General features: G+C 42.7%; 1 protein-coding gene across 13 annotated transcripts in view; it reads left to right on the top strand.

Annotated features, from left to right (window-relative positions):
- Window positions 1–16,002, top strand: part of CDC14B (cell division cycle 14B) — a 79,061-nt gene that overhangs the window by 27,534 nt on the left and 35,525 nt on the right. For 7 of the 13 annotated variants that reach the window (XM_081152226.1, XM_081152222.1, XM_081152223.1 and 4 more), the window contains exons 2-4: window positions 6,151–6,213; window positions 6,778–6,853; window positions 9,054–9,146. In XM_081152226.1, coding sequence (XP_081008352.1) covers window positions 6,151–6,213; window positions 6,778–6,853; window positions 9,054–9,146 — 232 coding nt within the window. Of the gene's footprint in view, window positions 1–4,176; window positions 4,690–6,122; window positions 6,214–6,777; window positions 6,854–9,053; window positions 9,147–16,002 lie in introns of those variants that run through there. The other 6 variants (XM_081152218.1, XM_081152220.1, XM_081152227.1 and 3 more) reach the window with 2 other exon arrangements.

The following is a 16,002-nucleotide window of genomic DNA, read 5'->3' as shown; positions in this document are numbered from 1 at the left end:
GAATTGATCAGGATACGCTGGCTCTGTTCGTTCAAAGCTTTGTTTTTCCCCCCGCTGTCACAGCTGAGTGACCCTGTGCCAGTTACTTACCTTCCTGGCACTGGCTCTCTCATCTGTAAAGTGACGGTGGTAATGCCTGTATCATAAGAATAACTGGAAAATAACTGAGATAATATGTGTAAAGTGCCTGGATTAGGATGTACCCCGGAAATGAGAGTTTCCTTCTGCGCCAGTCCGGTCTGCCCATTCTCCATTTATTCATTCATTCGTTTATTAAGCAGAGGATTCTGAGTGCCTGTTGTGCTACGAAAGGTACGTGTCTGACCACAGCTGCTCTCATTCTCTTCAAGCAGCTGAGAAAATCGAAGTCGAATGTTAGGATCAAGGCTCTTGGAACCAAAGGCCCTTAAAGCCATAGCTCCCTTGCTTTTGGTTTTCTGACAGTTGGAGGCCTTTTGTTTCTTAGTATCCACTTGTCAGAGGCTGTAGATTAGAAACTGGTGGATTTATTTCCTCTAAATCTATGCTGTCCATTATAGTAACTACTAACCACGTTAGCAGATGCTGAACGAAGTTCTGTTGGTTAGCGGTGTTTGTGTTCTAGGTAGCGTGAGAGTTGGATCATTAGTAGATCAGTATTTTAGATCAAGAGAGACAAGAGATATATGAAGAGCTCTCGATTATTCTGCTATATTTATGGAACTTAAAGCAAGTCTCAGGTGGAGCCATATGACATGGTATTATTTCTCCCTGTTCTCTATCCAGAGTATTTTTAGAATAATGTGGTTGATAGAATATAGAGAAGGGCAGATAATCTTTCCATTAAAAGATAAGCCTTATTTCTATGACTTGTCCTTTGTAAAGATTTTAGGACCTGAGGCAATGGCCTTTTCTTGTTTTGTTGTTTTTAAAGTCTTTTACAGGCTGAGGAAGGGTAAAAATATTATTTCAGGAATCTCTTAAAGAATCTATTAGCTGCACTATCTTTTCTGGTAGGTCTTTTTTTTTTCAAGTAGCAATGTAATTTACTAGTCATGGTCTATACTATATACTTAATTAGGTCAAGATAATTTTTAATTATATTCTATACAAAATACTTTGTATTAACTCTGTGTTCTTTAATGTAGTTAATTCTTTTGGGTCACCTCACCCCCTGCCCCCACCCTTTAAAAAGTAAAGTATAACTCACACGCAGGAAAATGCACAGGTTTATGTGTATGGTGAATTTTAACAAGGGTATACTCTTGTGAACTACTCTGCCCTCTGGGCCCCTTTCCCACATACCCCAAACTGTTGATTTCTGTCAGTATAAATCAGTTTTACCTGTTCTTGAACTTTATGTATCAAGAATGATACAGCATGAATTCTTGTGTCTTCTGTCGCTCAGCATAGTGTTTTACAGATGCATCCATTTTACTTTGTATATCAACACTTTGTTGTTTTGTTTTTGTTGAGTAGTGATCTATTGTATGACTACAGTACAATCTGTTTATGCATTCTCCTATTGATGGGAATTTATGTTTCCAGTTTCTGGCATGCCAAAGCTGCTACAAATATTTGTGTACAAGTCTTTTTGTAGACACAGGTTTTACTTTCTCTTGGGTACATATATAGGTCATAGGGAAAGTGTACATAACTTTGTAAGAAACTGCTCAACTTTTCCAGTGTCTTAATACCATTTTAGATTCCCATTAGCAATGTTTGAGAGTCCTCATTGCTTTACATCTTCTGCAACAATTGGTGTGGTCATTCTGATTTTCGCCATTCTAGTGACTGTATTTCATTGTGGTTTTAATTTGCACTTACCTGATTTGAATGCCTTTTTCATGAGCTTATAGGCCATTCCTATAATTTCTTCAAGTGTCTTCAAATCTTTTGCTCTCATTAACATTTAAAAAAAATTGATATGGACCCTTATTCCTCTTTTCCCTACACCACTTTCTTAAAAACCATAGTCAAACTGGCACAGTTTTTAAAAAATCCTCGACAGGTTTTTCTATAGAAAAAAGTACTTGTTGCTACTAGTGGCCTAGAATTGTGATAAGTCCTAAATATTTTTTGAAGGGCCTTGAAATACCATTGGAGGTATTTCAAGAATGAGCATTGTAAGAACTTGCTTCTGATAAGGCAATTACATATTAGACATACTCATTAAATCAAGTCTTTTATTCGTTCACTGCCAAGAAATTTGAAATGAGACAGATCATTTACATATACTCTCTCCCCTTTGAAATGCTTATTTTGGTAGATACATTAGAATTTATCCAAGTTCTTGGCTTAGGATCCTAGGACTGCTTTACTTCTATGTGACTTCTCTTTCTGGCTCAAGTGTGTGACTGCCATGACTATGATCTAGATGTTTTAGGACATGTTAATGATGCCAGGTCTGGACTCTTTGTATCACACTGATGGAAAATGCCCTGAGCCAATCTGGAATGTACTGCTACTAGGACTTCTTGATAGGTAACAGTAACTGCAGGAAAACTCCAGGTCCTTGGGGTTTATCCATTCCACAACCTTGCTACCAGGTTATATATATAATGAAAGCCAATCTCAAATAATAAATTTTCCTGCACAACAGTCACTTATTAAATATTCTTAGCAAGCAGGCACAAAACAACAATCTCTCCTATAAGCTTAGCTCCTGCAGTTTTAGGTATTCTGACCATTTCTTTTATGAAAGGTTCTATGGGGGCGCCAAAAATAATTTTCCTTCTACCTTTCTAAGTTCTTTGGCTGGGCTAGTAGTCAAAGTAACGTGAGACAGATTAACAGGAGAAAATGTCTGAAATTATTTCAGATGCACATGTGGGGGGGTGCCATAAGAATATGAGACCCAAGGAGGCATTAGGCAGTTGTGCCATTCTGGACAAAGGAGAGGGAGGCAAGGGTCTGGGATTTCAAAGGGGAAGCAGACAGTTTACTGGTAGAGAGCGAAAGCTCGTGATAAACAGATTCTTGCTGGTGTACCCAGAAACAACGGGACACTGAGGGAAGGCCAACAAACAGGCTTTTCCAGATTCCTCCCTGTCTGCCACATTTAATTTATATTATGATGCTAAAGTCATGCTCCCTTCCTTTAAGCAGGCTTTTCTCTCTGAATTCCTCAAGCGGGGGGGAGGTCAAGGGTTCTTTCTGTGTCTTTTGTTTCTTAGCAACTAGCTTATAAATCAATATCCCAAAAGGTGTATTTTAGGCTGGCAAAGTGCCTGTTGCTTTGAATTGCCATGAATGGAGGTTGTCCCCAAACCTCACCAACAAGAGCCTTTTCAAACTCCTTTGGTTTTTACCAGTCTGAAGGAAAACTACACCTTGTAGTTTAAATTTGCATTTTTAAAATTTTTTAAGAACATAAAATTGAAGGTGGGCATCTTCGTGAGATGAATTTAAAGTATTTTTCCAGTTTATCTCTTGACTTTGTTTATGTGCCTGTTGCCACGGGACCCTTTTAAAAATGGGTATCAATTCAGCAGTCTCTCCTCTGATGGCCTTTAGATTTGTACTGCACAAAAAAAGAATTCATGGTTTTGTTTGCATTAAAAGTCTTTGATTCGCCTGGGATTTTAGAATCAAGTTGGGATGGTTTACTTTTTGAGGCAAAAACATAAATGTGGTATATAATATATATTGTATTCGGATTATAAATACAGTGTAATTCTTGGGAAAGAGTTGTTGCTATCTTGCTTGTCTGTGTTAAGGGGGAGGGTCCTCGCAAAATTTTTCAAGGATTATTAAAGAAACACTTCATTTATAACAAAATTGGAGCTATACTCCTATGGTATCTTAATTCTTTTTCGCTTGAGACTAAAAGGAACATAGGTTTAGAAAATACTTTAAATGGTTGTTCAGCACGATGTCAGGTTTTTTCTAAGCATACTAAGTCTTTAAAGGAATGAATGGCCGCAGTAGGAGGCTTACCTTTAAATTCTGAACTATTTTGAAGGCATCCGCCTTAAATAAGGCTGCAGCCCTCCCACCAGCCCGACGCCCCACTCCGGGGGTGCCTGCGCCCGCCCCGCGGCCCCGCCCCGCGGCCCCGCCCCGCGGCCCCGCCCCGCGGCCCCGCCCCGCGGCCCCGCCCCGCGGCCCCGCCCCGCGGCCCCGCCCGCCTGGCTGCAGCGCCCCCTGGCGGCGGCGACGGTGGCTGCGCCGCGGCGGCTGAGGGCGGGGCGCGCCGGTCCCGCGGTGCCGCCGGGGCAGGTTCGCCACCTACCCTTCCCGTCCGAGGAGCCCTCTCGCCGGCTTCCGCGGCTGCCTCCCGTCGCCAGGCCCGCTCCCCGGCGCTGGGCGGCGCGGCCCCGCCGTGAGCGCGGAGTGTGGGCGCCGGAGGGCCTGGTGTCGCAGCTGCCTGCCTGGCGCCTGCGTCCCTGAGGCGGGGCGAAGCCCGGTCGGGGCGCGCCTGGGGGTGGCCCCCGAGCCCCGCCGGGGCCCTTGGAGAGGCTGTGAACTTCCGGCCTGACTCGGGGTACAGGGTGGAGCGGGTGGCCAGGGGCGACAGCGCCCTGCTGCCTGGGCGCGGCCCTTTAAACTTTCTGTTTTTTAAACTTCGGGGGTGTGGTCGTGGCGCCTCCTCTCTGCGGCTGGCTGTTCCCCGGCGTCCTGTCCTGCCCTCCGCCCCGCCTTCCAGATGCTTTGGAGTCATGAGCCGGGAGGGGACAGGGACCCGTCTGGTGGCCGAGGTGATCAAAGGTGAGTGTGGAGGCGACCGGGGGTCGCCTGTCGGGGCGCCCCCGGGGACACCCGTATTTAGGCGTCGTAAGGCAGTGTCGGGAGCTGGAGGAGGCCGGGTTTCTGGACGGGAGGCGCCTTTAACCCTCGGGCGGGCCAGGGCTGTCTCGGGGGCGCCCAGCCCGCGCGCTCTGGGGGGGTGGCCCTCTGGGGGGGTGGCCCTCTGGGGCGCCCAGCCCGCGCGCTCTGGGGGTGGCCCTCTGGGGCGCCCAGCCCGCGCGCTCTGGGGGTGGCCCTCTGGGGCGCCCAGCCCGCGCGCTTTGGGCCGGGGGCGAGTGTGAACAGAGCGGTGCGGTGGGGAGCCCCGGCTGGTAGGTGAGTTGCGTCTCCACCCTGGGGAGCAAAATCCGTGGCCGCTGTGCACGGGGATCAAGGGTCACTTGTGGTTGGAAGAGAGTAAACCCGTCATCCCGTGAGTGTTTGTGGCTGCAGGACATTTTAGCTGAGAAGTTGACAAGAAATTAAGTACGAGTTGAATTGCTGACAACCATTTAAATGACCATTTGGGCAAAGGATGCCAGCTGGCGCCCTTGGTTTCTTACTATTTTAAAGGCTGGGCTTGGTTTTGCCGTAATCGGAGCGCACGTCAAATCACCCGCGCTGCGAGTTTGGCTGCAGTTAGGTCTTGCTGACGGCTTCGCCTCGCCGAGCGTTTTAGGGAACTTTTCCTGGGGCAGGGCGGGGGAGGGAGGCCGGAGCTCTGAACGTTGTTAGCGCCGGTTGTCATTGTTGCTAAAGCTCACAGCAGCCCGACTGCGTTTGTGCAACACGAGTTCAGGGCACGCGCGTCAAGCAGACGCCTCTCATTGCTTCTGTTGCAACGGAAACTCGTCTAATGGTAAAAGTCGCTGCAAAAGTAGCAGCGGTCCCTGGGAACGCGGGGGTCAACGTCTGCTTCATTTTGTTGTTTGTGTCCTGTAGCCTTAAACGTTAATTTTGAAGCAGTTTTGAAAGTGTCCTTTGTCCATTTAAAATGCAGTTTCTTATGAAAGGACTCTCTAGGACGTCTTGAAAACGTGGTGATGCATAGCCAAAGTGGGCTAGCTGGTGACCCGCCGGCAGGCGCACGCTGCCTTTGCTCAGCTGTCTTAGTCCAGGGGAACTGAAGTTTTGCAGGAGAGGTTCCTCCAGAAATCAAGCCATTCTGCTCCATGAAAAGTCACTAGTCAGTATTGAAACTTACGGTTAAAGGCAGTTTCTCCTTTAAAGAATTTGCTTATTTGTTACCACTTCTCAAAACAGAACATTTTGAAAGTATCTGTTGGCACCCTTACCATCAGAAACATGTATGGGGAAAAAAAAAATCTTACTTCATCTGAAAAGAGTTGTATCAAGATATATGAAAATTTTAAAAATAACCTGAAGGAAGGCACATTGCAATTTTTCCATTTCAGATCGCCTTTGTTTTGCCATTCTCTACAGCAGACCAAAGAGTTCATCAAATGTACATTATTTCACCATAGATAATGAACTTGAATATGAGAAGTAAGTATTGCTTTTTAAAAGATTGTTAGTACTTTTTTTTTTTTTTTTTGAAGAATCTAAAGGTATGTTTATAAATAGGATAACCTTGGAAAATTAGAAATCTGTTGACTGATAATTTCAGTATGTTTTTCCTTTAACCCTTTAATAATAAAGTAGATACTTCGGGGGAAAATCAAAGTGAAAGAATCTTCCTAAATGTAATGATTTATATTTGAAATTCTAATAGTTTACAGTACAGTGAAATACAAACTAATGTACTAAGATGTGTTTTTACCAGTGGAAAAATGTGTGGAAAAACAGCTTTTTTATTCAGAAGGTACTTTCATATGTTATTTGAGGTTAGATTTAGGCATTGAACCACTTTTCATGTATCTTAATAGGCATTATTTACCAGAATATCTTCCGCTAGTTAAGGCAGTACCTTTAAGTGTGTGACTGATGACAATTTGGTGTATGCTTTCTTGTCTTTATTTGATCTTGTAGCTCCAAAAAGGCATTTATATTCAGGGCATCTAGAATATATATATATATATATATACTCATTTTTGTGTTTTACTTTTAAAGCTTCTACGCAGATTTTGGACCACTCAATCTGGCAATGGTTTACAGATATTGTTGCAAGATAAATAAGAAATTAAAGGTAAAGTCTTTTTTACTTTAGATTTAACTTAATTGTCAGCCTGATCTTGGGGAGGGGAGAATAAGGAAAGCACATTGCTGTTTTAGGCAGGAAATGTCATGTTTTTTACTGCAGTGGCGTTTGGGACGTATTTGTGGTTTTTGTTTTTTGTTTTCCAGAGTTTTTATTGAGCAGTTTAAGTTTGGGTCATTTGGTTCTGGTTTGGATTGGTGATGCTCAAATACTTGAAAGCCAAAGTGGAAATCGGTTCATAAAGTAAACCACTTACTGTCTGACCTAATGGAGCTGAAACCTAACAAGAGAAACTTCCCTTGCTGTGGTCATTTTTCTTTCTGCCCTCAGTTTGATGGGGAAGGAGAGCTGGCAGGCAGATAAAGAAAAATCTGCTCCTTACTTTCTCTCGTTCTACCTTGAATCTCTCCTGATGTTGTACTGCTTGTGACTCTTTACCTTGCCCCTTTGCACATACGATTAAGGAGCAGGGGAAGCAAGGACAAACAGCGTATCTTGAAGACCTGAAAGCTGCAAAAGTATATTTCTGTTAGCTGGAACTTAGACCCCATCCATTTCTTTTAAAAACTTTGAATTATTGGTCATGCGCAATAGGAAGCCCATATACTGCCAGCAATTCCTAATAAGTCACTGTAAATTCTCAAATAAATACTGGATTTGGGAACAGGTCCTTCTTAAAAACAACTTTATTCAGGCAATTACCAGGATACTACACAGAAGAAATAAAATTTATTTTCAATTAAAATTAAATTATATTAAAAATTTATGGGTAAGGCAGATTTTTTTCACCTGAGTATCAAACCTAAAATTTCACATCGTAATTGTCAGAAGCACCTGTCAGGTGAGCTGTGATTTGTAAAGTGGAAGCTGTAGCATTGCCTTTTCTTTCTGCATTGTATGTGTATTCACTACAGATTTATATAGAGATGGAAACTCTTCTTTTTGGACTTTGATCTTGAATAGGAATATAAGCATTTATGGTCTTATGTATTCATGCCCCCCCACTCCCTTTTCTGTTGTCAGTGGTGGATCTTTCGTTTCATATAGGGCTATGAAGCTAAAAATAATTTCCTCTCTCCTCACTTGTGCTCCTTTGCTTTAATTTTAAAAGAAATTTTTTTCCACACTCAGCCATCTATGGACTTTTGTCCTTTGGGTCAACTAAGAATGTATTGGTCGTCCATCCTCCCCCCCCTCCGCCCCCCTTTTTAACATTTTATCATTTACTAGCACAACTTGTAGAGTGTTGATGATCCAAACTGGTCAAAACATCACTGCCTATTCAATTAGTAGTGATAAAAGTGTGTCGAGAGTTTGAATTAAGAGTCTCTTGTGCTTGTGTTGCTCTATTATGGCTGGTTGGGTTTGTTTTAGTTTTTAAAATCAGCTCTCTTACTCCTTGTAAACAACTAAAGGGAAATAAGTACACATCCAACACTGACTCTCAGAGGCCAGGGGCTGTGAGCCCATTGAACTGAGCCAGTTGGTCTCACCCTTGCCCTGCCCACACCCACGCACGTTACTGCAGTGCGGGTGGGAAGTGCCCACTTGGCATCGTTCCTCTGCTTTTCAAACTGGATGCCCTATCCATCTTTAACTTTTTACTGAAGTGTGACGTATGTACAGAAATACGTGCAGCGTATGCGTCTACAACTCCATGAATTTTCACAAACGCAGTACACATGGGCCACCACCCTGATCAACGTCAGATCAAGAACAGGGCAGCACAGCACCGCACAGGAGCCCACACACACTCTCTGGGTCAGCTCCCCGCCACCTTCACCCTGGCCTCCCACCCCTTCCACTGTCCCAGTTTCTAACAGAAAGAATTATTTTTGCCCATTTTTATATGCCCTATTATCTTAATATAAAGGTCTTGGCAATAGATTTTAAGTCAAACAGTAGGGACCCCCCACCCCCCCGCTGCTGCTTTACTCTTTCAGAGGTTGTCTGTACTTCAGATCTCTGTTCACATCACCTTCCCTCCTCTTTAATTGTACGTTCCTTATAATCCAAGAATTCCTTTTATGGGAAGGGACATGGTACTTCGGGGGTATCAAAGTTAGTATTTTTAAAGGTCTTGCTAATGTGAATGCTGAGATTTGGAATTTATCTTCATCACAAAATAAAGCTTTAGAAAACTTGAAATTAAAAATAAAAATACTAACAGTTGTGTATCTTTATGCAGTCCCTTACAATGATAAGGAAGAAAATTGTTCATTTTACTGGCTCTGATCAGAGAAAACAAGCAAATGCTGCTTTCCTTATTGGATGCTACATGGTAAGTATCTAACTACTTTCCCCATGTATATCGTGAAAATGCAGACAACAGTGGTACTTCAAATTTGCTGTTGGAAATTTGAAGTTATTTTTCTAAGATAATGTCTTGATTTTTCCCCCCCCCCCAGAGAAGTAGGTTTTGCTTTTTAAAAATTGACCAACTGGGGAAGGGTGTGCATATGAGGGGGCAGGAGGCTTGTCCTTCTGCTTATTTTGCTGTGAACCTAAAACTGCTTTATAAAGACTATTTAAAAAAAAATAAAAATGACCAGCCATAATGAAAACCTTTGTGTTATGACACTTAAGGTTAGAAAATAATGTCTTCCAAGTTATGTCATTACTAACTCATGATCCATTTAGTAAAGTTGTTAAAGTGGAGTCAGGACCAATAATTGATTTTTAAAAAATCTAAATACACCACATGAGGTAAGAGTGCTTTATAATTTGAATATAAATACTTTTTTCCTAACTGATGTGTGATTCTAAGATTACCTTCATTCTCATCAGAGCATCTAGCGGGAGGACATGGCGTGTCAGTGATGTAGAAAATGGCATTGAGTGGTTGGTCTATTTGGGCCGCTGAAAGTACGTGTGTTTTCAGAAGTTATGAATTTCATGTGTTTGTGAATATCATGGGAAATACTTGTGGGAGGGGTTGGTGTTTTTGAGTCAGTTTTTCTCTACGTCTAGTGCATTCACCTGCAGGAACCTCAGCAGTAGTTTTTCCCAAGCCAGCTAAGAGCTCCTCCTGAGCAGAGCCCCCCATCTTTTTGGTGGTAGGGAAACAAGCTTCTCCCACTCAGTGGAGGGGAATAGCAAGTGGGTGTCTCTTGGACCTCCACCCACCATATTTGTAATAGTTACTCTCCTAGATTTAAAAAACAGAGGGGTTGCTTTTGTTGCTGAGATAAGTTCTTTCTTTCTTCAGCTTGTGACTTGATTCTGACATGCTTCCTTCCTTTTTAAGATACATATCTTTTCTGATACATAGTTTGATAATCTGGAATTTACATTGATCAGACCAGAAGTTGATAGAATTAGTTAAAATTTCACCTCAAAATTTAATAATTTCTTTTTCTATGTCCAAGGTATTTAATTAACAACAATGATTAAGGCCTTTTGGGCTTTGTTTTCCTACTTGTGCCCACAAAAGTGGTTGAGAAATGCTTCTGAGATAACTTTAAGTTTTATTATCATCTCTAAGTTTATGAAACAGAGGTTGTAGATTGTGTCTATTAGAATTTGATTTCCTAACCTTACCCAGATGTGGTGGTGTTTGTTTTTTTCCATCTTTTCTGCTGTTTGTTGTGCTTAGCAGCAAAAGTCCTTAGAGGGAAAGAGTCTAAGCAGGGTCCCGAGAAAAAGTATGGAGAGGTGGCTGTTTTAATGAGGGTGTTTGCTCCCGTTACTTGGCGAGACGCTGGGGCAAGGAACCCCATGATTAAATTTTGATAGGTTTACAGAAAAAGGGACTCAGCCAGAATTCGTGAGGTTTATAACATATTACAGGGGGCCCTGGAGAAATGGTCCCTGCATGACAGTAAAAGTCTTTACACTGCCCAGGAGAAAACTGGCTGGCTGGAGCCGGTCCGTCGAAGAGAACGTGCTCCTGAGCAGCACACACGGAGCTCTGCCTGGGCTGTTTTTAGGCAGCAGTTTGTCCCTGGTTTGATGAGATGTCCCCACGATGGTGGGTCCTGAGGAACCAGACCTGGTGACATCAGTGTGAAGAACCCCTGTGAGGGTAGCTGTGGGAGTGGTGGGAACCAAGGGTTGTCATAAAAGACAAAAACAAAAGACTTGATAATTTTATAAATAAGAAATCTCTCTTTTTAAATTTTGTCGCTGTTTTTTACTGCTGATTAAAAAAGTAACCCCTTGGCATATTTTTTGAAAATTTGTTGGCATATTTGTTTGCAGTTTGGTGTTGGCCTTTTGACTTTAAGGTTGTGTTTTGATACTGTTAAAGAATACAAAATCAGCCCAGTAAATTTAAAGATATAATTGGCTTCATTAACAATTCATGCATTGGTCAGCATCCCATCTGGTAAATAGAAAAGTGCTCCAGGAGTGTAAAAAATGAAAGGTTCTTATAGGTAGAGAGAGGGTCGGACAGTAAGTCCTGAGAGTGGGTTATTTCAGACAGGGTCTTTTAAGGCAGATTACTTCATTAATGCTGACCTGGAAATTCCAGACTGATTGGTTTAGAATTCCATTCCTGGGGTGGCCAACACTGCAGTTAGGTTAGGTATTAAGTCTTGGTGTGGCTTAGCAACAGTGATTCCTTTCTGGGCTTGTTGTTTCTTTTTAATGGCAGGCAGAAGTTAATTTGGGGGGGATTTAATATATTTTAGATTTACAAATCCTTTCAGGATTTTATGCTCTCAGGTTAGCACTGATTTGATTGGTTAGGAAAGTGCCAGGTAAGCAATTTGGAAATCCACTGAGTTCATTCCTCGGCTCAGCTAGATGCCAGCTTGGCAGGAGGATTACAACTCTTGGCTGTAGCAAAAGTGTTTGCAGCCATGAAGGGCTGGCTAAAGTAGGAGCGTGGAACTGTAATGATGCTAGGTGTGGAGACAGGAGAAAAACATCTAAGAAAAGGAAATTTATTAATAGTAGCAAAGGAGTGTCAAGATATAATATGGATACCTCAAAAGAACATCAAAATAAGTGAACATTTTGATCTGGTTGAAGTCTGTTGAATTCTCTGATTAGAGATTTATAGAGAGAGAGGAGTGAGAATTTCCTAAAAATTGGTCTTCGGCCTTGACAACCTGTTCTGGAATTGTTGAGGGATTTTGGAGTTAGTAAGGCTTTTAGTGATTGACTTGGGGGGAGGGTAATGTTAAAACAAACAAAAAATCTGGAGAAAAACTCAATGTCCATTCCAAATGGGCTGAGTCTGTCTCTGCCCTTTTAAACTCTGGGCCTCCCAATTCCTCCATCCTGCTCTCTTCCGAAGGACCTAATGAGGGTGTGGAGGGGGTGTGAGATTAAAGCACGACTATTTCTATTTTTTATCCTTAAACAGAAGAGGTTAGGCTTTACAGATACTTAAAATAGGATTGATAGGCCCATGCTCCCTGGAGCTTTTGTCACGTGGTCAGGCGCCATCGGAGGCATAAGAAATGAGAAGAGCAACTTGACTGTTCAGCTGCCTTCAGTGTATTTCCAAGTATTGCACTTCATGTGGCTTGATCCATGGGGTTTACCAACTACCCCGCATGGTAGAATCTTTGAAAACTAAAAATCTTTTGAACCAGACTATAAAAGAGTTGAAGAACTCTGGGTTAAGGTGGCTGGCGGTAGGCCGTCACTGGAGAAGTTAAGACAAGGGGAGCAGATGGGAGAGGACCTGGGAACAGAGGGTAAGAATCCCACTGGGCAGGTGGACGGCCAGAGTCTTTGTAAACTCACCTCCCAGGCAGACCGCCTCCTGAGTGTCTGAAAGGCTGGGCAAACAGCAACTAGGCAGCTGTAAGTAGGAGCAGGCACCAGGGAACGTGAGGTGCCTTGGAGCCATGGGGGGGGACAGCATCCTTCGGGCTCTGCCTTGGAAAGGCCTGTGGTTAAGGCAGCTGGCTGAGGTCATCGCAGTTCATCACAACTTCCCTTTTCACCCTAGTGAGCCTGACTCACATTCCAGCTGCCTGTGGTACTTGCTAAGTGGTATTAACTTTGGGAAAGAGTAAAGAGAAATGGTACTTGTTTTAGAGAGCATGGTTTCTTGTCTATAAATAAGGCCTGAGCAGTAAGGCCCTCTTCCATCAGTAATAAGCAGTGTGATCTTGAGTGAGCTGTCAACACCACAGGCTGGAAAACAGTAGCCTGCCAGCTTCATGTAACTCAGAGTGTTTATAAGTAGTTGTGTGTTTATGCCAGTGTTTAAAACTTAAGAGATTTCCTTTTTTAAAAATTAAGATTTTTTTCTTTGTCTTAAAAAAATGTCCCTACCACTAAGATAGTATATCCCTATGCACTTTTCCTCTGGGCAATTCCCTCACATCTGTTAGCTGCCTGCAGACGTGTTTGCCACTCCAGATGCCCAGTTTCCCATTATCTAAATTGGGGATTATTATACCAACCTACTACATATATATAAATAATAGCAATTTAAAAATTAAAACTATTGAAATAGAAGGCCATCTGACTTTTTCTAAAAAGTGATTTAGAATTTTTTTTTCTTACTAGTATTTGTGTAGAAACTGTGAAAGTGATTTTATCTCATTTTCTTATTTTATCATAAAATTGTTTATTATATATTGTCTTTCTCTGCTCACCTTTTTTTATTCAGCGGTTGGATCTTTAAACTTATTTCCAACTTGCATTGATTCATTAACATTCTGTGTTACTCTGGAGAGTGATTTTTTTTTTTTTTTAAGAAAAGATCAGTCAACTTCATGGCATAGGAAAGATGCTGTCATCTGGCTGACGTGAAAATATGGTGACATGGAAAATATTGATGAAACATTGTGACATTTATCCTTGAAGAATATTTGAAAATAGTTTCCTGGTTTATCAGGCTGCCACATTTGCTGTGGAATTGAAATACCTTGTGTTATTCTTGAGTCAGATAATGATTTATAATGTATCAAAGGCTCTCTAAGTACATAGGTTAAGCTTTAAAATGTTCTGTACAAGAATAGAAGTAAGCATGTGTCTAAGTAATTGTGTTTAATTATTTAATCGTGTTTTATTATTTAAGATTGTCAGGACTGAAACTATAAATGAGCAAGTTGTGATCCTTTTGTTTCAGCCCACCAATTCAGCCATGGCTAATTGAGTCCCTCCCAGGTTTTGAAACGTAAATAAGTAATAAGTAATCCACGGTCAGAAGTTTTCTCAGGGGCGAGGGCAGACAGATGGTAATTTTAAAAAATGGGGGTGGCCCTAGCCTGTTCAGCTCAGTGGTTAGAGCATCGGCCTACAGACTTAAGGGTGTCAGGTTCGATCCTGGTGAAGAGCATGGACCTCAGTTGCAGGCTTGATCTCTGGCCCTGGTCAGGCATGTGTGGGAGGCAACCAATCAATGTGTCATCTCACATCCCTGTTTCTCTCTCTCTCTCTGTGTTTTTATAGAAATGGCTACAGTGTTGTTCAGCAAAAAAGAACCTTGTACCATGACTGAAAGCATTACTAACTTCTCAAGTACTTTCTATCCCTATATTTCATTCTTGTGAGCTTGCTTTTTGCTCCTTTAGAGAGATTTATTTATTCTTTTTTAAAAAAATTTTTTTAATTGATTTTAGAAAGAGGAAAGGGGAGAGAAAGAGAAAGAGAGAGAGAGAGACAGAGACATCATTCAGTTGCCTCCTATATGGGCCCCAACTGGGGACTGAACCACAACCCACGCATGTACCCTGACTGGGAATTGAACCTGCCACCTTCTGGTGTATGGGGACAGTGCTTCAGCTAACTGAGCCAGACCCACCAGGGCTGGAGAGAGAGAGCGATACACAAACTATGACATACACTTCTTACAGATGCTTCCTAAGCCGTGGAGGCTTCCTTACCTTAACATCTCTGTGCTTGTCACATATTTTTTTATTTATCCACTTTTAATAAACTGAAATGTTTGCTTCCTTCCCTATGTTTATTGTGCCACTGTACTATCCATTGCTGCATTACAAATTATCCCAACACTTAGTGACTTAAAGCAATAATCAACATTCTCTGAGAGTTTCTGTGGGGAAGGTATCCAGAAGTAGTAGCTCAGGTAGGTCTGTTTCTGGATCCCAGTGGGCTGCAGTCATATGAGGGCTTGACTGGGGCCGAAGGCTCCACTGCTAAGACGGCCCCTTCTCATGCCTGCAAGTTATTGGTGGTGGTTGGCACGAGACCATCAGGTCCTCGCCATGTGATCTGGCCGAGTCCCCTCACGGAGTGATAGCTTGGTTTACCTGGGGCTGGAGTGAGGAGTCCAAGAGAAAGCAAGGCAGAAGCCACAGTGCCTTTTATGATCTAGCCTCACAAGTCACACTTTGCCATTAGTGCAATATCAATTGCTTATACAGGGCCACCCTGTTCACTGTGGGCCCCATGAGGGTGGAAACCCCGGGGGGTGGGCATTGTTGGGGCTGTCTTGGAAGCTGGCTACCAAGCTGTTTAATTTCTCTGTTCATCGTTTGTTGCTTCCTATTTTTGGACAGCAGTGTGGAGTTAGAGTGGCCATTCTATATACATAGCTTCTCACGGAAATATACCAAAGGGCTTTGAGAAGCCACTTAGCTTCCAGATTGCCAGGAACACAGTGACGGCTCCTAAAATTGCATTGATTTAGAGTTTACTGATTTGAGAATTTGTGTTCATGGAGCCACTTGTAGGATTTTTCTTTAGTAACAAATTTAGAATAATTTCATTTGGGGAGGCCTTTTGACTAGGAAAATGAATGGGTGTAAAATTTAAAATTATAGATTGTTAGCAGATATTCCTTTGGTGGCTGTGTCTTAGTCCTTCGGGGCCACTGTAACAAAATACCAGAGACTGAGAGGCTTTAAACAACAGAAATGTATTTCGCACAGTTCTGGAGGCTGGGAGTCTGAGATCAGCTGCGGGGATTGCTCTGGAGCCCCCCTTATAAGGCACTAACCCAGCATGAGGGCGGCTTCCCAAAGGCCCCATTCGCTGACACCATCACCGTGGACCTTGGAGTTTCAACAGGAATTTGGGGCGAGGTGGGCGGGACACAGGCATTCAGACCACAGCATTGTGTGAATAGACTTGCTTTGACGGCACAGTCCTTCAGCGCATCTCCTTTCCCCAACATCGCCTCCTTCTGCACCCCACTGCCCGGCCCCCAGCCGAGCATCATTTGTTTGTTTTTTCGTCTTTCTCATTCTTATGTATTTTCTTCG

The sequence above is a fragment of the Miniopterus schreibersii genome (genome assembly GCF_964146895.1).
Source record: "Miniopterus schreibersii genome assembly, chromosome: 11".
NCBI classification, from domain to species: Eukaryota; Metazoa; Chordata; class Mammalia; order Chiroptera; family Miniopteridae; genus Miniopterus; species Miniopterus schreibersii.
The sequence above is the reverse complement of the archived record's forward strand: the minus strand, read 5'-3'. Positions and strand labels throughout refer to the sequence as shown.